This window comes from Coregonus clupeaformis, chromosome 11 (assembly GCF_020615455.1).
Source record: "Coregonus clupeaformis isolate EN_2021a chromosome 11, ASM2061545v1, whole genome shotgun sequence".
NCBI classification, from domain to species: domain Eukaryota; kingdom Metazoa; phylum Chordata; class Actinopteri; order Salmoniformes; family Salmonidae; genus Coregonus; species Coregonus clupeaformis.
Genome location: NC_059202.1, coordinates 9,295,281 through 9,317,956, shown reverse-complemented (window position 1 = coordinate 9,317,956; position 22,676 = coordinate 9,295,281). Strand labels below are relative to the sequence as shown.

Here is a 22,676-nt window from a genome sequence, read left to right as displayed (position 1 = left end):
CTCCTGAGGTACTGACCGGTTGCACCCTCAACAACCACTGATTATTATTTGACCCTGCTGGTCATCTATGAACGTTTGAACGTCTTGAAGAACAATCTGGCCTTAAATGGCCATGTACTCTTATAATCTCCACCTGGCACAGCCAGAAGAGGACTGGCCACCCCTCAGAGCCTGGTTCCTCTCTAGGTTTCTTCCTAGGTTCCTGCCTTTCTAGGGAGTTTTTCCTAGCCACCGTGCTTCTACATCCGCATTGCTTGCTGTTTGGGGTTTTAGGCTGGGTTTCTGTATAGCACTTTGTGACATCTGCTGATGTAAAAAGGGCTTTATAAATACATTTGATTGATTGATTGAAGGATGATAGTTTGTTCCATTGCAGAATAATCCTTGATTGAGCGCTACACGCTTTCTTTATAGCTTAACAAAACGTGATAGATTCAACCTTTAGACATGATTTAACAACTAAAACATTTGATCTTACTAAGCTAGTCAAGAACAAATTGTTCCATTAAAGGAATGATTAGTTGATCAAATTATGTTTTTATTTAAGGTGCAGATAAGGTAGTATTTGAGTGAATAAAACTGTACAACCTGAAAAACACATATGAGAAAAGACGTGAAACACACTTAAGTTCAACAACAATTCAGCATAAAAAACTAATTTAATTTTAAGGTCATTCCAATAAATATATCTTGGACCAAACTATAAACACTTTAAAATGGGGCCGTTGTCCTCAGTAATGGCACTGTGAGATCAGTATCAGTGTCAGTACTGTATCATTCTGAGCTGGGAGAGAAAAGAGGAATGCACGTGATTCTCTAACTGTACAGCAGAGGGAGTCAAAACACTGAGATAGGAAGTTCACACTTGGATTCCATCGATTCTATGTTCCACTCTTCAGGCGATTGTTGGATGTAATCCAGCCCCAAGGGTCCTCTTCCCTAAACATAACATAGATGGAGACCTGTCACTGCTCTCTAAGGAAGTCTCCACATCACAAGATAGCTCAGCTCAAAAGAGAGCGGAGGACAATCTCAATCTTTGCCTCCGTTCCATCTCTGCCTCTGCTCCTGTCTTAAGGGTTCCCCTCTCAGGAAACAACCCCATACATCACACACACAGTGTGTGACTCAGTCTAAGTGAGAGTTCCCCCTGCTGGGCTGGAGTGTGAGAGGCTGTGGCGTTTTCTGCAGAGCTGCCCTGGCTGTGTGAGGACGCATGATGGCCGGCCTCTCTGGTGGTCTGCACGAGGTGATTAGTTGATGCCCTTTGCTCGACTGCACAGAAGCTCCGCCTGTCGGTGACCTGAGCCCTCGGACCAGGGGCTGGACTGTGGGGCATGTGCTGAGTAGCCTTGGGAAGCAGAGGGACTTTGGGCCTCACAGCCTCCTGGAGCCCTTGGTTCCTCAAGCCTGGGTCTCTTCTAATTGGCCCTAGCTCTGTGTGGTCTTTAGTAGGCTTTACAGCAGTCCCAGCCCCAGCCTCAGCCACCCCACCACTAAGCCTCAGTCTGCGCGCTCGCAGCTCTGACAGCCTCCGGCCACCAGGGGCTGATGTGGCGCTTTGAGGGGGAGAGGGCGTCAGAGTGGATTCAGGGGACAGGGAGATAGAGGCCCTTCAGGGGATTTGGCTTTTATCTGAAACACATCTGTAAATGAAACAGTTTATTAGAGAACATTTGATATTGCATTGTGGTAGTGTGATTTCAAGTTCTTCTGTGTTCAAATCCTTGGATTTATATTTAAGTTTCTTGGTTTTATATTTCATATACTGATTAGGTTTGACATGTTTGATGACCTTGTAAACCAGAGGTGAGAGAGACTCGCCTGAAGAGGGGGATTGGAAAGATAAGTCTGGCGGGCCAGTGTTTGCCCAGTGACTCGACCCGGCTCCTCCCCCCCCTCAGAGAACACGTCGCTGCGCTGGCGTCCATCCTGCTCCAAAAGGTCATACATGTGCTCCAAAACATAGAGGGGTGGGGCTCTCAGAGTGGACACAGGTGAGGGGGCTGCAGTCTGCATACAAAGGTAGGGAGAGGGAGATGAGACAGGGAGGTAGACATTATGATGTTAAAGACAGAGGTTTACACAGAGGTGGGAGTGGCATCTGCATAGGGAGAGAGAGATGGATGAGGTTTAAGATAGAGGGTAAAGGGAGTAGAGAGAGGGAATCAGAGGTAGCAAGGGACTAAGAGGGAGGGATAGAACGACAGGAATGGTGAGAGAGGGATGGAGATATAGAATAAGGATGGAGGCAGAGGAAGAAGAAATATAGTGAAGAACCGAAAGAGAAATTAGGGAAAGAGTATAAAAGAGAGAGAATGACAGCCCAAGAGAGAATGAGAGAGTGACAGCAGTTTGAGAGAGTGACGGACGTGTGTAGAGATGACAGATCGTTGGCCGTTGGCAGGGAGCTCCGTCTGTCATGTCACCTGGGCCACAGCTGCATCCCTCCATCACCCTCCCCTCCTCTCTCTGATAATTATCTTCTTCTGTTCATCCTGACATCACATTAGAGAGACAAGGGGCGACGCCACCCAGCCATAATGGCCTGTCACAACACATAACTATTCCACCTTCACTCTGGGCCACTTTCCCTTGGCGCTGGAAAACTGTAAAATCTCTGCTGTGGTGTTCAACGTGCCAGAGATGGCTTTCAAGGTTGTCAGGTAAGAACTGAGATGCTGCAGTTTATTAGTTTATCCCCACTGATGGGTTAACATACCCTCATCTTCTGTTGCCTGGCTCTGATGGCCTGGACAGGGTTTCCACAGAACAAGACCTTCCCTGCACCTGGAGAGAAACAAAAAAACATTGAATTACTGTGGAGGATAGCTAATCAGGGATGGGATTGTCACAACATAGGAAATTAGGAAACTGGATAAAGAAGGCATAGTATGCCTGAATACCGGGGTCAGAAAATCAATGAGCTCTGATTTAAAACGACATGATGATGAATCTTCAGACACCGTTACATTATGTCCTCATGGTGGCAGTGTCGAGTAATTATAAATTGGATGCTACTTTTTGAAATTAAGTCAAATACATTAGAACTGTTGAATAACTCACAAAAAGGACACAAAACAATAAGACTGGTTCACTATATGGGCCCTATTCAGTGACTGAAAGTGAGGCATTGATGTGGAGATGGTAGGGCTTTCAGTGCCAAGGACACCAATACAGTGTCTCACCGTGCGTCAGAACGCTAGCGTCTGGGTCCACAGAGGCTGGATCTGCATCAGCAGAACTGGGTCTGGACCCGGAAGGAGAGAGGGCTCTGGACCCAGCCGCTGATAAGGGTCACAACCCAGAAAGGGGTCTGGAGCCGGCTGCTGAGAGGGGCCTGGCAGTGACCGGTCGACTGGAGGGACGGGAACTGGAGAGGCTGCTAGCTGGGCGCTGGCCAGAGCTGGGTCTGGAGTAGGCAATCACACTGGCTGCTCTCTCCTCTATGGCCAGACAGGGAAGAGGGAAAATATAGAAGAGTATAATGCAGAGTAGTATTAACGGCCTGATGGAAGCAGAAAGGCACGTGCGCACACACACACACACAGTGCCGTCTCTGCAGTCTTTGATGGACTCTCTGAGAAGGGCCCAGTCTTCCCTCATGGAGCTGCTGCAGCCAGGCCCTGACTACTCCTCTGCACACATGTCATCTAGGTACTGCAGCTGTGGGACGAGCTCCCTTACCGCCAACCAGTAGCTGTAACCCTCCTCCTCCTCGGACTAGGGAAAGGAGAAGAAGACAGGATGAAGAAACACAAGAGGAAGAGAGCCGGCACATAATAGACGCTAACAGATCCACTCCAACTATTTTCCGTTGCACAAGACCAGCCCAGTCAAAGGGTGGGGGGGAATCTAATCCTGGAGGGCTGCAGTAGGTGCAGGCTTTTGTTTCAGCCCAGCACTCATTCAACTAATCGAGGTCCATATAAGCAGATGACAGGTTGAATTAGGTTAGGTGTGTTAAAACAGGGTTTGAATAAATGCATCCAGTGCAGCCCTGGAGAAGCAGAGTTCCCTACCCCTGGACTACACAGGTGATAAAGTATGATAGGTGACTGCATAAAGGGTCCAAGGTTGTGCTCTGGTTGTGATTTGAATGGTTGATAAAGGCCAAGGAAAGTCCAACCTTTCAAAGTTAGCCTTTCAATGCCAAACATACCCCATAACACCAGTATAACATACTGTAACAGAACATAGCCCTGTTAGAAGAGCTTTAAGCCACAATGAGTGTAACTTCTGTTCAAAGAAGGAACAAAGAACATGGTTCTGAGTGGGCCGATAACTAAGTGCTAATAATGCCAATAATCTGCACTTTGTACTGTGGTCTAGTCCTTTATCAGCACTGAGAGGACAGAGAGGAGGGAGAGAGACCAGTAAAGGCACTATGCTGCTGCTAAGAGATCAAATTAGAGCTGAGTACTCTCACCCTTCACCAACCAATAGAAAAAGAGGGAGGGGGGAGAGAGAGAGATAAGAGAGAGGAGAGACAAAGGGGGAGGAGAGAGAAGAAAGAGAGAGCTGCACTTTCTGTGCTCCACCAAGGGTATAGACAACCAGAGTCGACAAAAAAAAAGCAAACCCAAGGACCCCTCTCTCAGTGCTTGGACCAAGCCTAATGCATATTCAGATCAGCTTTCCCTCCCTCACTGCCCTAGTTTCCTAATTCCTGCTGCTGGTTGGGTGGGTAAAAAATTAACATATTCACTCGTCCATTCATACCACTTCAACACTGCATCACGTCATTATAGTGAAACCTTAATAAACCACTTTAATATGGGCTCATTCCCATCTCAACACGTGCTAAAAACCTTCCTACAGACAAGAGAGTATATTTTCCACCCTGCCTAGTTGAGCAATGTCTATACTAACCATGACCACTTTACCACAGCTTGTACCGTCCCTACTCACACAAGCAAAGCCTGTTTTGCTCTGAACACCAATTCCCTGTCCCCTGCTCTCCAGTCCCACCCTGTTCTGCCTGATGCAGACAGACAGACACCCTTACAGGAGCCTGAGATCACAGCCAGCCTTTCATGTCTCCAAACAGTCTCTGCATTTTGGCCATTATCATCTGGGCCCATATGGGAGACATTGGGGAGAGCATGACTCACAGCCTGAGCTCAGCATGCAGAGCCATGGTAGTACAGTCATTCCGGATAATCTCATCACCAGACTCAAACACTCACAACCCCCATGCCTGGACACACACACACACATATATATATGCACACATCTTGAGTATCTAAAATCCAGATTCAGTAATGTATACAATAATACACATGATTGTGGTTGTGGTGAGGGTTAGGAGTGTAGGAGTGTATGCAAACACCTGTGTGGTATTGGGGTGGGGGCGCATACAGACAGGGTTTCCCTTCAGGGTGAGTGTGCGGAGCTGGGAGCACAGGCCCAGGTACTGCACCTGCACCAGGTCATCCACAGCGTTCCCTTCCAGGTCCAACAGCTGTAGATTCTCCAGCATGCTCGCCTGACTCAGGTCCGACACACTGGTATAGGCCACATAGAGCACCTAGCGTAGAGAGAGGACATACCAACACAGGCTCAGATTTAGTGGAACTCAACTTTTACATAGTAAAATACATAAAACTTCAACCTTTGTTGAATTGTGAGGTTTTCACAGCTGAACAAGGTGGCTAGAAGCCAGGTGGATTAACAGGTCTTGTAGATGGTACACTGCAAAAGTTTTCCACTACAAACTCTCCCTTGAGAGAGGAGAAGGAGGGGATACCATCCAGGTCTGCCAGGCTGCAGCGAGATATCCACAGCACCTGAAGGTGAGACAGCATGGTTCCCAGGTCCCTAGACAGCCATCATCCAGAGGCAAGGGTGGAATTGTCACAACAGAACTTCAGGGGGGAAAAAGGCTACCGGCAGGGCTTTGTTCATTGGTACTGGTAGCACTGGTGTTCCCAACTTTAAAAACAAGCACCAGAGTAATAGATTTATTTAAATGTATTTAGATAGCCTATATGAAACCTCTTGGAGCCCCTGTGGTGATACTGATGGTTTGTCAAGATTGATGGTTTGTTGACAACTGTAGCATTCTAGCTAAGCCTAACCCAGCTACGGACAGAAGTGACTTTACGTAACTGGTTAGGAGAACTAATGCAGCAGGTTCTGAGAATTAATGTAGCATGTTAGGAGAATGAGGTTAAGGTTAGGAAAAGGGTTTGGTTTAGGCTTAGCTAAAATGCTACAGTTGTCAACTGTTATCCCCAACGTGACAACTAGATAGAGCTGTACTGGTAGCCACACCCGTACTAACCATCAGTTCAACAAACCATTAGTATCATAACACCGCCTCCAAAATGAATGCAATCACTTTTCAACCGGTGCAAACTCCTCCCACCGGGGGGTAACCCGGGCCAGATAATTGAATCCCCTCATTGGTAAATTGGGTGTGGCCACAATCTGACCAATCAAACTATGTTTTGTGTTGTATTCCCATTGTGATTGGTCCCTGGCCTGATCCCATAGGAGGTAAACATGTTTCTGGAGTGATATTTGGCTGTGCAAGCTAGCATGAGGGCCAAGAAGAAGCTAGCTACAACGAGGTAAGTTTTGAGAAAAGTCAGCTAACCTTGTAAGCTACCTAGGTATAACTAGCTACACTGAACAAAAATATGTAAAGTGTTGGTCCCATGTTTCAAATAAAAGATCCCAGAAATGTTCAATTCACGTGTGGCATATCAAGAAGCTGATTAAACAGCATGATCATTACACAGGTGCACCTTGTGCTGGAAACAATAAAAGGCCACTCAAAAATGTGCAGTTTTGTCCCCAAAAAAATGTTATGCACTCACTAACTGTAAGTCGCTCTGGATAAGAGCATCTGCTAAATGACTAAAATGTAAAATAATGCACGGCAGCATGATGCAATGATCTGTACACAATTCCTGGAAGCTGAAAATATCCCAGTTCTTCCATGGCCTCACCAGACATGTCACCCATTGAGCATATTTGGGATGCTCTGGATCGACGTGTATGACAGCGTGTTCCAGTTTCCGCCAATATCCAGCATCTTTGCACAGCCATTGAAGATGAGTGGGACAACATTCCACAGGCCACAATCAACAGCCTGATCAACTCTATGCGAAGGAAATGTTGCGCTGCATGAGGCAAATGGTGGTCACACCAGATACCGACTGGTTTTCTGATCCATGCCCATACCTTTTGTTTTTAAAGGTATCTGTGGCCAACAGATGCATATCTGTATTCCCATTCATACGAAATCCATACATTTGGGCCTAATGAATTTATTTCAATTGACTGATTTCCTTATATGAACTAACTCAGTAAAATCTTTGAAATTGTTGCATGTTGCGCTCATATTTTTGTTCAGTATAGTTCAACTTCTCATGATTATAAAGCCAACAAAATGTTAATAATAAAAACAGGATATTATTGACCGAAAAGGTTAGCTGGGAGCCCAGTATCTAGCTTATCCAGGGTCAGTGATAGACAGGCATACGTAGAGCAACCATGTACTATCTCCCTCAAACTCAACTCTGGACCGCGATCAGGTAGAACAGAAAACCAGCAGGCTCCAGACCACATAGGGTAAGAGTTGAATACCCCTGGTCTATTTACTATAGGAACAACTGCAACCTTTTGCAAGCAACATTGCTAAAATGAATCAAATAAAATGAACGTCATATGTTAACTGTAATGCTAATCTCCTGTAGCCTAGTTGTCATCTTATTTTCATACTGTACCTACATTAAGGGTTGGATTTGCACTAAACAATTTTATATTTCAGCACTTAAATCCCCTTAAGGTCGATGTCCGCGCCCCCAAGGAAATCTAATAAGCATAATAAATAAATCCCCCCAAAATCCATCAGTTTAAGCTAGAGATATGTTATTTTGCATTGGATGCGTCTCAATCCACCGCATCCACCTACAGTGCATTCGGGGAAAGTATTCAGACCCCTTCCCTTTTTCCACATTTTGTTACGTTACAACCTTATTCTAAAATTGATTAAATAAATAAAATAATTATTAATCTACACAAAATACCCCATAATGACAAAGCGAAAATAGGTTTTTAGAAATCTTTGCAAATGCATATAAAAATAAGATACCTTATTTACATAAGTATTCAGATCCTTTGTTATGAGACTCGAAATTGAGCTCAGGTGCATCCTGTTTCCATTGATCATCCTTGAGATGTTTCTACAACTTGATTGGAGTCCACCTGTGGTAAATTCAATTGATTGGACATGATTTGGAAAGGCACACACCTGTCTACAGTGGGGGAAAAAAGTATTTAGTCAGCCACCAATTGTGCAAGTTCTCCCACTTAAAAAGATGAGAGAGGCCTGTAATTTTCATCATAGGTACACGTCAACTATGACAGACAAATTGAGAGAAAAAAAATCCAGAAAATCACATTGTAGGATTTTTAATGAATTTATTTGCAAATTATGGTGGAAAATAAGTATTTGGTCAATAACAAAAGTTTCTCAATACTTTGTTATATACCCTTTGTTGGCAATGACACAGGTCAAACGTTTTCTGTAAGTCTTCACATGGTTTTCACACACTGTTGCTGGTATTTTGGCCCATTCCTCCATGCAGATCTCCTCTAGAGCAGTGATGTTTTGGGGCTGTCGCTGGGCAACACAGACTTTCAACTCCCTCCAAAGATTTTCTATGGGGTTGAGATCTGGAGACTGGCTAGGCCACTCCAGGACCTTGAAATGCTTCTTACGAAGCCACTCCTTCGTTGCCCGGGCGGTGTGTTTGGGATCATTGTCATGCTGAAAAGACCCAGCCACGTTTCATCTTCAATGCCCTTGCTGATGGAAGGTTTTCACTCAAAATCTCACGATACATGGCCCCATTCATTCTTTCCTTTACACGGATCAGTCGTCCTGGTCCCTTTGCAGAAAAACAGCCCCAAAGCATGATGTTTCCACCCCCATGCTTCACAGTAGGTATGGTATTCTTTGGATGCAACTCAGCATTCTTTGTCCTCCAAACACGCCGAGTTGAGTTTTTACCAAAAAAGTTCTATTTTGGTTTCATCTGACCATATGACATTCTCCCAATCCTCTTCTGGATCATCCAAATGCACTCTAGCAAACTTCAGACGGGCCTGGACATGTACTGGCTTAAGCAGGGGGACACGTCTGGCACTGCAGGATTTGAGTCCCTGGCGGCGTAGTGTGTTACTGATGGTAGGCTTTGTTACTTTGGTCCCAGCTCTCTGCAGGTCATTCACTAGGTCCCCCCGTGTGGTTCTGGTATTTTTGCTCACCGTTCTTGTGATCATTTTGACCCCCACGGGGGTGAGACCTTGCGTGGAGCCCCAGATCGAGGGAGATTATCAGTGGTCTTGTATGTCTTCCATTTCCTAATAATTGCTCCCACAGTTGATTTCTTCAAACCAAGCTGCTTACCTATTGCAGATTCAGTCTTCCCAGCCTGGTGCAGGTCTACAATTTTGTTTCTGGTGTCCTTTGACAGCTCTTTGGTCTTGGCCATAGTGGAGTTTGGAGTGTGACTGTTTGAGGTTGTGGACAGGTGTCTTTTATACTGATAACAAGTTCAAACAGGTGCCATTAATACAGGTAACGAGTGGAGGACAGAGGAGCCTCTTAAAGAAGAAGTTACAGGTCTGTGAGAGCCAGAAATCTTGCTTGTTTGTAGGTGACCAAATACTTATTTTCCACCATAATTTGCAAATAAATTCATAAAAAATTCTACAATGTGATTTTCTGGATTTTTTTTCTCTCAATTTGTCTGTCATAGTTGACGTGTACCTATGATGAAAATTACAGGCCTCTCTCATCTTTTTAAGTGGGAGAACTTGCACAATTGGTGGCTGACTAAGTACTTTTTTCCCCCACTGTATATAAGGTCCCACAGTTGACAGTGCACGTCAGAGCAAAAACCAAGCCATGAGGTCGAAGGAATTGTCCGTAGAGCTCCGAGACAGGTTTGTGTCGAGGCACAGATCTGGAGAAGGGTACCAAAATATTTCTGCAGTTTGGAATCACCGAGACTCTTCCTACAACTGGCCACCCAGCCAAACTGAGCAATTGGGGGAGAAGGGCTTTGGTCAGGGAGATGACCAAGAACCAGATGGTCACTCTGACAGCTCTCCAGAGTTCCTCTGTGGAGATGGGAAAACCTTCCAAAAGGACAACCATCTGTGCAGCACTCCACCAATCAGGCCTTTATGGTAGAGTGGCCAGACGATGAAAACCTGCTCCAGAACGCTCGAGACCTCAGACTGGGGTGAAGGTCCACCTTCCAACAGGACAACGACCGTAAGCACACAGCCAAACAACGCAGGAGTGGCTTTGGGACAAGTCTCTAAATGTCCTTGAGTGGCCCTGTAGAATGCCCGGACTTGAACCCGATCGAACATCTCTGGAGAGACCTGAAAATAGCTGTTCAGCGACGCTCCCCATCCAACCTGACGGAGCTTGAGAGGATCTGCAGAGAAGAATGGGAGAAACTCCTCAAATACAGGTGTGCCAAGCTTGTAGCGTCATACCCAAGAAGAGGTTGTAATCGCTGCCAAAGGTGTTTCAACAAAGTACTGAGTAAAGGGTCTGAATACTTATGTAAATGTGATATTTCAGTTATTATTTTTGTGCAAAAAAATCTAAACCTGTTTTTGCTTTGTTATTTTGGGGTATTGTTTGTAGATTGATCGATTTAATCATTTTTAGAATAAGGCTGTAACGTAAAAAATGTGGAAAAAGTCAAGTGGTCTGAATAGTTTCCGAATGCACTGTATGTCGCACTTCCGCATCTACGGTGAAAGGTGACCAAGCTAGAGCGGTGTTTGTCTGACCATGATTCATCCCGAAAATCAGTCTTCTCACAAAATTGTCTGTAGCGTCCGAACGGCCTTTAAACTATTATGACCCCTCTATGGAAAGAAGAGACTCTCACGATGATGTTCTCCGTTTAGCTGAAGTTGGTACAGCCGATCTGCCAACTTATGTCTGTAGCGTCCAAACAGTTTGGGCTACACACGAATATGATCCCCCTATGTAAAGGTGAGACTCTCACGAACATGTCGGTTGTTTTGCTCTAGGACGCCCACCGGCCTCACAAGACTCATCTGAAGGTCCCCGGTACCAGTTGAAAAAATGAATGGAAGTATATATGGAGACTGTTTACTGGCAAAAATAAGGGGTTAAATACATGTCCCAAAAAGAAGTTTCCTGATCTTTCTTAAATCTCTTAGACATAGGACAGACACTTCAGAACAAACTGAATTTTGGGGGGACTATCTGTTGTTCCATGTAGTGAATCTGTTATTTAATGCGTTTGTATGGGCTAATAGCAGTAAGGCCAAATAACATTTTTCATCAAATATTTATACTTCAAGGGGTCTTAAAATTCAAAATCAAATAGCTAAAAGATCCTTGGTATGACCTTCTTAAAACAATTATAAATAGCTTAGTAGAACCCCCCACCCCCTCCCCCGGCATAAACAGGGCTAAACTGTTTGGTGCCAAAAATAAGGGGTTAAATACATGTAAAAAAAAAAATATATATATATACACATACACATACACACACAGTGGGGAAAAAAGGTATTTAGTCAGCCACCAATTGTGCAAGTTCTCCCACTTAAAAAGATGAGAGGCCTGTAATTTTCATCATAGGTACACGTCAACTATGACAGACAAATTGAGAAAAGAAAATCCAGAAAATCACATTGTAGGATTTTTTATGAATTTATTTGCAAATTATGGTGGAAAATAAGTATTTGGTCACCTACAAACAATCGAGATGTCTGGCTCTCACAGACCTGTAACTTCTTCTTTAAGAGGCTCCTCTGTCCTCCACTCGTTACCTGTATTAATGGCACCTGTTTGAACTTGTTATCAGTATAAAAGACACCTGTCCACAACCTCAAACAGTCACACTCCAAACTCCACTATGGCCAAGACCAAAGAGCTGTCAAAGGACACCAGAAACAAAATTGTAGACCTGCACCAGGCTGGGAAGACTGAATCTGCAATAGGTAAGCAGCTTGGTTTGAAGAAATCAACTGTGGGAGCAATTATTAGGAAATGGAAGACATACAAGACCACGGGTAATCTCCCTCGATCTGGGGCTCCACGCAAGATCTCACCCCGTGGGGTCAAAATGATCACAAGAACGGTGAGCAAAAATACCAGAACCACACGGGGGGACCTAGTGAATGACCTGCAGAGAGCTGGGACCAAAGTAACAAAGCCTACCATCAGTAACACACTACGCCGCCAGGGACTCAAATCCTGCAGTGCCAGACGTGTCCCCCTGCTTAAGCCAGTACATGTCCAGGCCCGTCTGAAGTTTGCTAGAGTGCATTTGGATGATCCAGAAGAGGATTGGGAGAATGTCAAATGGTCAGATGAAACCAAAATAGAACTTTTTGGTAAAAACTCAACTCGTCGTGTTTGGAGGACAAAGAATGCTGAGTTGCATCCAAAGAATACCATACCTACTGTGAAGCATGGGGGGTGGAAACATCATGCTTTGGGGCTGTTTTTCTGCAAAGGGACCAGGACGACTGATCCGTGTAAAGGAAAGAATGAATGGGGCCATGTATCGTGAGAATTTGAGTGAAAACCTCCTTCCATCAGCAAGGGCATTGAAGATGAAACGTGGCTGGGTCTTTCAGCATGACAATGATCCCAAACACACCGCCCGGGCAACGAAGGAGTGGCTTCGTAAGAAGCATTTCAAGGTCCTGGAGTGGCCTAGCCAGTCTCCAGATCTCAACCCCATAGAAAATCTTTGGAGGGAGTTGAAAGTCTGTGTTGCCCAGCGACAGCCCCAAAACATCACTGCCACTCCCATGACCTTCTCCCATTCCTCCTCTGGATCATCCAGATGGTCATTGGCAAACTTCAGACGGGCCTGGACATGCGCTGGCTTGAGCAGGGGGACCTTGCGTGCGCTGCAGGATTTTAATCCATGACGGCGTAGTGTGTTACTAATGGTTTTCTTTGAGACTGTGGTCCCAGCTCTCTTCAGGTCATTGACCAGGTCCTGCCGTGTAGTTCTGGGCTGATCCCTCACCTTCCTCATGATCATTGATGCCCCACGAGGTGAGATCTTGCATGGAGCCCCAGACCGAGGGTGATTGACCGTCATCTTGAACTTCTTCCATTTTCTAATAATTGCGGCAACAGTTGTTGCCTTCTCACCAAGCTGCTTGCCTATTGTCCTGTAGCCCATCCCAGCCTTGTGCAGGTCTACAATTTTATCCCTGATGTCCTTACACAGCTCTCTGGTCTTGGCCATTGTGGAGAGGTTGGAGTCTGTTTGATTGAGTGTGTGGACAGGTGTCTTTTATACAGGTAACGAGTTCAAACAGGTGCAGTTAATACAGGTAATGAGTGGAGAACAGGAGGGCTTCTTAAAGAAAAACGAACAGGTCTGTGAGAGCCGGAATTCTTACTGGTTGGTAGGTGATCAAATACTTATGTCATGCAATAAAATGCAAATTAATTACTTAAAAATCATACAATGTGATTTTCTGGATTTTTGTTTTAGATTCCGTCTCTCACAGTTGAAGTGTACCTATGATACAAATTACAGACCTCTACATGCTTTGTAAGTAAGAAAACCTGCAAAATCGGCAGTGTATCAAATACTTGTTCTCCCCACTGTAACAAAGTATTGAGAAACTTTTGTTATTGACCAAATACTTATTTTCCACCATAATTTGCTAATAAATTCATAAAAAATCCTACAATGTGATTTTCTGGATTTTTTTCCTCATTTTGTCTGTCATAGTTGACGTGTACCTATGATGAAAATTACAGGCCTCTCTCATCTTTTTAAGTGGGAGAACTTGCACAATTGGTGGCTGACTAAATACTTTCCCCCCCCCCCACTGTATATATATATATATATATATATATATATCTACACACACACTACCAGTCAAAAGTTTGGACACACCTACTCATTCAAGGGTCTTTATTTTTACTATTTTCTACATTGTAGAATAATAGTGAAGACATCAAAACTATGAAATAACACATATGGAATCATGTAGTAACCCAAAAAGTGTTAAACAAATGAAAAAATATTTTATATTTGAGATGCTTCAAATAGCCACCCTTTGCCTTGATGACAGCTTCAAATACCCCCCTCAGATAGCTGGTATACTGAGACTGTGACAAAACAGATTGGAGATCTTACAACTACTAGACAAAAAGGAAATGTTAATTTGAGAATACAACACAGAAACAGACACATACAGAAGCCTCTTTATTGCAGGATTGTGATATAGGATTAATTCAACATTGACACTAGTTCATTTGAATAATAGTTTAACAATTAAAACAAGTATAAACTCTTTACTTGAAGAATCAACAATTCATCACTATAACATTAGAACTTGTATGTAAAGATTAGACATCTTAATCAAAACAACAATAATTGAGGAGTAACAAGTAGGCTATTATTACTAAAGCATAATTTCACCTTGCTCCACTGATCCCTGATTTACATTTACATTTTAGTCATTTAGCAGACACTCTTATCCAGAGCGACTTACAGTTAGTGAATGCATACATGTTTTTTGTTTGTTTTTTCATACTGGCCCACCGTGGGAAACAAACCCACATCCCTGCCGGCCAAACCCTCCCCTACCTTGGACGACGCTGGACCAATTGTGCGCCGCCCATGGGTCTCCCGGTCGCGGCCGGCTGCGACAGAGCCTGGACTCGAACCAGGATCTCTAGTGGCACAGCTAGCACTGCGATGCAGTGCCTTAGACCACTGCGCCACTCGGGAGTCAACTGGGTGAGCAAACTTCTGTTCCAGCCCAGCAATAGCACACTTGATTAGGTTTGACTCATTAGGTTTGATAAGTTGAATCAGTGTTATTGCTGGGCTGAAACAGAATCTTGCACACCCAGCAGACCTCCAGCAGGGTTGGCCTGCCTCAATTGTAATATTGTGTGTGATGTTTAACTGTATTTTTGTATACAACCTGTGCCTACACATATAACCCATGAAATATAGGTAGGTCTACCTATGTTATCAAATGTTGTATACAAAAATATAGCTGGTATACACAGTTGCTTTGTGAGATGGTGTTGGTTCACAGTTAGCCTTTTATGTAAATGAAAACTGTAAAGTACCAGTGGCCTGGCTTTGGCCCCAAGTGAGAGCAGGTCTGCCGGAGCCATGGCCCAGTGGCACAAGGGTGCTGGCCCGCGTAATGGAAACCAAAAAGTCTGAGCCTTATGGGTAAAACACTGGGGTAAATCCTGTATGGAAATGCACCATTAGTCTTTTGGGACATTCATTGGGACCCCTCTCTTCATTTGCAAACACAGGCTTTCTATATCTGATGACAGAAACCATCACAAAGAAACAGGTTTCATTATACTCAAATTAGACAGCACTGAATATTATGTCGCTATTATCACTCTGTCCTCAAAGTTTTTCCCTCTAGGGTCTGGAACTGGAGAATGTTTTCATAATGTCCTCCCACAAAGTTACCTGCACTATCTAGTAGCCTACACTCTCCCTTTACTGACAGCCGGAGCTGCAATTTCCCCCTCTTCCATGACTGTTATCTACAAATGCATTTGGAGACTGTTTTTAATTTACAATAATTACATCAAGATAGCTAGCTAATAGAAAGTTAGCTAGCTGATTACATTTAATTCACTTCGCTAAACAGTGTGTAACGTTAGCTAGCAGATCAGTTGAGTTAGCCTATAAAGTGGCCTACTACTAGTACTGTAATACATTTTTTTTTACATTTTCAAAATGTATTTACTTACTTGAAAAGGCTCTCCCACTGCCTTTGTTTTTTCGGTCCTTACCACAATGAAATAATGGGCAATCTTCAAGATTTTGCCTGTGGTAGCAAAGTGCAGCCATGTAGACGAATAGAGTACCACTGTATGAGTCATAATACCCATAAAACCTAGCGGTCAAACAGGGAAATGGTTCCAAAAGTTTTTCAACCATTCATTTTTCCCATAGGGGTTTTTAGAAACACTTAAAATAAGGGCTATGTTTTGTGTAGGCTTACCCTGGCGTGACGTTTTGATAACCGTGTAAATCTCTCTCGGACAAGGTGATTTTTATCAATATATTTGCCTGTATTTACCCCAAACAAATGAAATGCTAATTAGCTGCTAATGTGGCTATCATAAAGAATTAATGCCATGATGATCTGGACGAGACTGCCGAAACGAGGCAAAGGTATGAATCTCTGGATTAACTATCTAATGTTAGCTAAATGTTGTAATGAATAAATTGGCTTCATTTCTTTAAAATGTACCTGTTAGCAAAGATGCCAGCTAGAGATGACATGCAGGAGCTTGCAGATATTTGTAGGCTTGCATGATGTCTAATTGTATGCTTATTAGCATTTTTGAATCTGAGAGTAAATAGAGCCGAATATATTGATAAGTCACCTTGTCCGAGAGATTTATATGGTTTTTAAAATGTCACGCCAGGGTAAGCCTACATGAAACACAGCCCTTATTTTAAGTGTTTCAAAATGAATGGTGAAAAAACGATTGGAACCATTTCCCTGTTTGACCGCTAGGTTTTTGGGGTATTATGACACATCAACTGTGGGGCTCTATGGAGACAAGGCAAAACGTGTTTGTCACCAGAGCAGTTTAGAATGTGTTGGGACTTTTGACTTTACCAGCATAACCCACTTTCAGTTTCAATAAATAAATAAAAATCGCAGACTGTCGGCCACACTTGATAACTTCTAAACTAGCACTTGAAACTAGCATCCGCAACTCTACAAAATGTGTCCTACCCGGACGGAAAACTGTGATGCACATAACAACACATAACAAACAGCACCCCTTCTATGGCGTCTGGGGGGAGGTTTCTTGAAATGTAACATCCAATCAAAATATTGCCACTGTGAGCCAGTGTACCATTTAAACTGTTTTTGCAATACAAAATTCTCCAGACTGCCAAGGGAGGCGTGACAACGATGTGATTTTGGAGGTATGGCAACGTGAGACTAGGTGCTACCAAATTATCAATACTCCAGGTAGCACAGCAGAAATATTTAGAGCATATGCCTATGCCTACCTGTCCATTTAATAATGATAAGAACATAGCAACAGTTCTACCTAATTTCTACCATGTTAAATGTGCAACCAGAGGAGAAAAAAAACTCTAGACCACCTTTACTCCACACACAGAGACGCATACAAAGCTCTCCCTCGCCCTCCATTTGGCAAATCTGACCATAACTCTATCCTCCTGATTCCTACTTATAAGCAAAAACTAAAGCAGGAAGCACCAGTGACTCGGTTAATAAAAAAGTGGTCAGATGACGCAGATGCTAAGCTACAGGACTGTTTTGCTAGCACAGACTGGAACATGTTCCGGGATTCTTCAGATAGCATTGAGGAGTACACCACATCAGTCACTGGCTTCATCAATAAGTGCATCGATGACGTCGTCCCCACAGTGACCGTACGTACATACCCCAACCAGACGCTATGGATTACAGGCAACATACGCACTGAGCTAAAGGGTAGAGCTGCCGCTTTCAAAGAGCGGGACTCTAACCCGGACGCCTATAAGAAATCCCGCTATGCCCTCCGACGAACCATCAAACAGGCAAAGTGTCAGTACAGGACTAAGTTTGAATCGTACTACACCGGCTCTGATGCTCGTCGGATGTGGCAGGGCTTGAAAACTATTACAGACTACAAAAGGGAAGCACAGCCGCGAGCTGCCCAGTGACACAAGCCTACCAGACGAGCTGAACCACTTCTATGCTCGCTTCGAGGCAAGCAACACTGAAGCATGCATGAGAGCACCAGCTGTTCCGGATGACTATGTGATCACGCTCTCCGTAGCCGATGTGAGTAAGACTTTTAAGCAGGTCAGCATTCACAAGGCTGCAGGGCCAGACAGATTACCAGGACGTGTACTCCGAGCATGTGCTGACCAACTGGCAAGTGTCTTCACTGATATTTTCAACATGTCCCTGACTGAGTCTGTAATACCAACATGTTTCAAGCAGACCACCATAGTCCCCGTGCCCAAGGACACTAAGATAACCTGCCTAAATGACTACCGACCTGTAGCACTGACGTCTGTAGCCATGAAGTGCTTTGAAAGGCTGGTCCTGGCTCACATCAACACCATTATCCCAGAAACACTAGACTCACTCCAATTTGCATACCGCCCTGGTAAGGGTAGGTAACAACACATCTGCCACACTGATTCTCAACATGTGGGCTCCTCAGGAGTGCGTGCTCAGTCCCCTCCTGTACTCACTGTTCACCCATGAATGCATGGCCAGGCACGACTCCAACACCATCATTAAGTTTGCCGACGACACAACAGTGGTAGGCCTGATCACCGACAACGATGAGACAGCCTATAGGGAGGTGGTCAGAGACCTGGCCATGTGGTGCCAGGATAACAACCTCTCCTTCAACGTGACCAAGACAAAGGAGATGATTGTGGACTACAGGAAAAAAAAAAGAGGACTGAGTACGCCCCCATTCTCATCAATGGGGCTGTAGTGGAACAGGTTGAGAGCTTCAAGTTCCTTCGGTGTCCACATCACCAACGAACTATCATGGTCCAAACACACCAAGACAGTCGTGAAGAGGGCACGACAAAGCCTATTCCCCCTCAGGAGACTGAAAAGATTTGGCATGGGTCCTCAGATCCTCAAAAAATTATACAGCTGCACCATCGAGAGCATCCTGACTGGTTGCATCACCGCCTGGTATGGCAACTGCTCGGCCTCCGACCGCAAGGCACTACAGAGGGTAGTGCGTACGGCCCAGTACATCACTGGGGCCAAGCTTCCTGCCATCCAGGACCTCTATACCAGGCGGTATCAGAGGAAGGCCCTCAAAATGGTCAAAGACTCCAGCCACCCTAGTCATAGACTGTTCTCTCTGCTACCGCACGGCAAGCGGTACCGGAGTGCCAAGTCTAGGTCCAAAATGCTTCTCAACAGCTTCTACCCCCAAGCCATAAGACTCCTGAACAGCTAATCATGGCTACCCGGACTATTTGCACTTCCCCCCCACCCCCACCCATCTTTTTACACTGCTGCTACTCTGTTAATTATTTATGCATAGTCACTTTAACTCTACCCACATGTACATATTACCTCAACTAGCCGGTGCCCCCGCACATTGACTCTGCAGCGGTACCCCCTTGTATATATAGCCTCTCTACTGTTATTTTATTTTACTTCTGCTCTTTTTTTCCTCAACACTTTTTTGTTGTTGTTGTTTTATTTTACTTTTTTATTAAAAAATAAATGCATTGTTGGTTAGGGCTGTAAGTAAGCATTTCACTGTAATGTCTACACCGGTTGTATTCAGCGCATGTGGCAAATAAAATTTGATTTGAAGACATAGTATTGGTCCGAAAATTAGGAATTCATGATAAGGAAAAACAATCATATCTGAAAAGGATCCTACTGCCCCTTTTCCCGAAGCAGTCCCCACTTGACACCTCCATCGGCCACTGTCCCAGCCCTCCCTCCCCTGCACACTCTCCCCTCTCTCACCAGCCTCTTATCAGTACCCCTGGACCTTAGCACACTCCTTCCAGTCCCCCCTGACTGGCCTCCACAACCCCTCTGGACTTTTTATCCCTACTCTCTGCACACTTACCCAGCCCCCGCATTCAATCCCAGGTCCATGGGAAACCTTTTGAAGCCTTGTTTATCTATGACTTCTGGTCAGTCCCCAGCTTTAGCACACTTTTAAACCTTAGCCCCAGTAGCACACTCCCTCCTTTTTCTCCTGACACCTCACAATGCCAGCAGGCTCAGTATTCAGTTGTCCCCTAAAAAAAAACTCTCTCCTCATCAGCCTCCGCAGCCCAGAGCAGGAAATGCTATCAGGGACTGTTCACGTCCGGCCGGCCCTTGGCTGTTCCTCACAGGGTGGGTCACACAGTTCTCTATCTCCCCTCTACTCCTCTCTACTCCTCTCCTCTTTCTTATGCCTTGTTCCTGTACCACTCTCTACCTTCCCTCTCCTCTCCCTCGCTCCCTCTACAGAACTTCTAGGGCATGTAACACAGATCTATTTCTCCCCTCTGCTCCTCTCGCATCCTCTGTTTCCTTTATAACACTTACCCAGATGCACAATGGATTCATCTTCATCCTCGAACGACAGGCTTTTTCCAGCAGCACCTTGTCAGCCTTGCCTTGTTGCCAGATCTGTGTGCTTTGTGCCGTTATACATACGGATGACAGAGGTTCTGGCTAAATCAAAAACTGATCTGGCAACCAGGCTACAGTCTGCCTGTCTGCTGTGCGATTTACAGGCCGGGTGCATCCTCTCTCTCCACAGACAGAGGTCCTCAATCAGATGTTCTGCTCCCCCTCGCTCCCCTAGTGTTACAGCTCCCTACGGCCTGCCTTAGTGGAAATAAAGCCACTGCACCTGTACTGTGTACTTTCCTATCCCATATCCTACCAGCAGGACCCAGGGTCTCGGTCTTCAAAGCCCAGCTCTAAACCACATTGCAGGCCTCCAGAGCCTTCTGCTTCTGGACCTTTCCTGATGCAGACAGCCAGGTCACGGTGAAGCGTGACAGAGATCCCCATGGGACGACACTAGCTCTGGTTCCAATTACAGCTCTCTTTGTGGGAGGATGGGAAACCCACACACAGTGGGTCTCCTACTCTGTCCCCTATCATAGGGATGGAGCATCTAGGGCTACCTGCCTTTTTACTGTTAGCTACTGCTAGTAGTAGTGTTTGTAGTATTCAGAGCAGAAAGTGCTTTGTTTTACCCAGTCAAACAGAAGTAACAGAAAATTCCAACACATAACTGCAATAGACATATAGAGACAGAGACCAAGCAATATAGAGTGGGACTTTCCGCTTACCTCACTGACGTTATCATACTGTTGTTAATACCACAGCTGCAACAACTTGGGCAAGTAGGCACCTGCAAGATAAGATAAAGAGAGAGATATAGAGAGACGTTCCTCACACGTCACAGAGGGCCGATGACTTGATTCAATTGGGTCTTAAACAACTGGCTGGCTCTCTCCCAGCCACGCCTTAACAGACCTATAAACTCCATTCATTAGCGGAGCGAGAGAGAGTCTGCTGCTAGTGCTGCTAGCCAGGCGTGATTCACCCCTGTGCAGACAAACTTCCGTCATGTCCGCACACGTTGTGCAATTTAGGTTTTCTTAAGGACATACAGTGGGGAAAAAAAGTATTTAGTCAGCCACCAATTGTGCAAGTTCTCCCACTTAAAAAGATGAGAGAGGCCTGTAATTTTCATCATAGGTACACGTCAACTATGACTGACAAATTGAGAAACAAAATTGTAGACCTGCACCAGGCTGGGAAGACTGAATCTGCAATAGGTAAGCAGCTTGGTTTGAAGAAATCAACTGTGGGAGCAATTATTAGGAAATGGAAGACATACAAGACCACTGATAATCTCCCTCGATCTGGGGCTCCACGCAAGATCTCACCCCGTGGGGTCAAAATGATCACAAGAACGGTGAGCAAAAATCCCAGAACCACACGGGGGGACCTAGTGAATGACCTGCAGAGAGCTGGGACCAAAGTAACAAAGCCTACCATCAGTAACACACTACACCGCCAGGGACTCAAATCCTGCAGTGCCAGACGTGTCCCCCCTGCTTAAGCCAGTACATGTCCAGGCCCGTCTGAAGTTTGCTAGAGTGCATTTGGATGATCCAGAAGAGGATTGGGAGAATGTCATATGGTCAGATGAAACCAAAATATAACTTTTTGGTAAAAACTCAACTCGTCATGTTTGGAGGACAAAGAATGCTGAGTTGCATCCAAAGAACACCATACCTACTGTGAAGCATGGGGGTGGAAACATCATGCTTTGGGGCTGTTTTTCTGCAAAGGGACCAGGACGACTGATCCGTGTAAAGGAAAGAATGAATGGGGCCATGTATCGTGAGATTTTGAGTGAAAACCTCCTTCCATCAGCAAGGGCATTGAAGATGAAACGTGGCTGGGTCTTTCAGCATGACAATGATCCCAAACACAACGCCCGGGCAACGAAGGAGTGGCTTCGTAAGAAGCATTTCAAGGTCCTGGAGTGGCCTAGCCAGTCTCCAGATCTCAACCCCATAGAAAATCTTTGGAGGGAGTTGAAAGTCTGTGTTGCCCAGCGACAGCCCCAAAACATCACTGCTCTAGAGGAGATCTGCATGGAGGAATGGGCCAAAATACCAGCAACAGTGTGTGAAAACCTTGTGAAGACTTACAGAAAACGTTTGACCTGTGTCATTGCCAACAAAGGGTATATAACAAAGTATTGAGAAACTTTTGTTATTGACCAAATACTTATTTTCCACCATAATTTGCAAATAAATTCATAAAAAATCCTACAATGTGATTTTTTGGAGAAAAAATCTCATTTTGTCTGTCATAGTTGACGTGTACTTATGATGAAAATTACAGGCCTCTCTCATATTTTTAAGTGGGAGAACTTGCACAATTGGTGGCTGACTAAATACTTTTTTCCCCACTGTAGGTGAGCATGATGGTGCGGTTCTTTCTGTCCTTATCTTTTAAAGCAGTGAGAAGAGTTGGAGGAAGTTGTTCTCAGTGAGAGAGCTATGGTACAGTACAAACCTGATGGTGAATTTGGCATGTTCTGTTTTGTACAGGGGTTGGAACCAGAATTATTTTCCAAT

General features: G+C 44.8%; 1 protein-coding gene across 5 annotated transcripts in view; it reads right to left on the bottom strand.

Moving 5' to 3' along the window:
• Positions 1 to 1,830: 1,830 nt before the first annotated feature.
• LOC121576391 (leucine-rich repeat-containing protein 56) overlaps positions 1,831 to 22,676 on the bottom strand; it is a 29,587-nt gene continuing 8,741 nt past the window's right edge. For 2 of the 5 annotated variants that reach the window (XM_041889488.1, XM_041889489.1), the window contains exons 3-6: positions 5,333 to 5,530; positions 3,189 to 3,723; positions 2,723 to 2,790; positions 1,831 to 2,013 (exon numbers count right to left, since the gene is read on the bottom strand). In XM_041889488.1, the coding sequence (XP_041745422.1) occupies positions 3,631 to 3,723; positions 5,333 to 5,530 (291 nt within the window). In that variant the 3' untranslated portion in view covers positions 1,831 to 2,013; positions 2,723 to 2,790; positions 3,189 to 3,630. Of the gene's footprint in view, positions 2,014 to 2,722; positions 2,791 to 3,188; positions 5,531 to 20,867; positions 20,930 to 22,676 lie in introns of all 5 variants that reach the window. The other 3 variants (XR_006002475.1, XR_006002474.2, XM_041889490.1) reach the window with 3 other exon arrangements.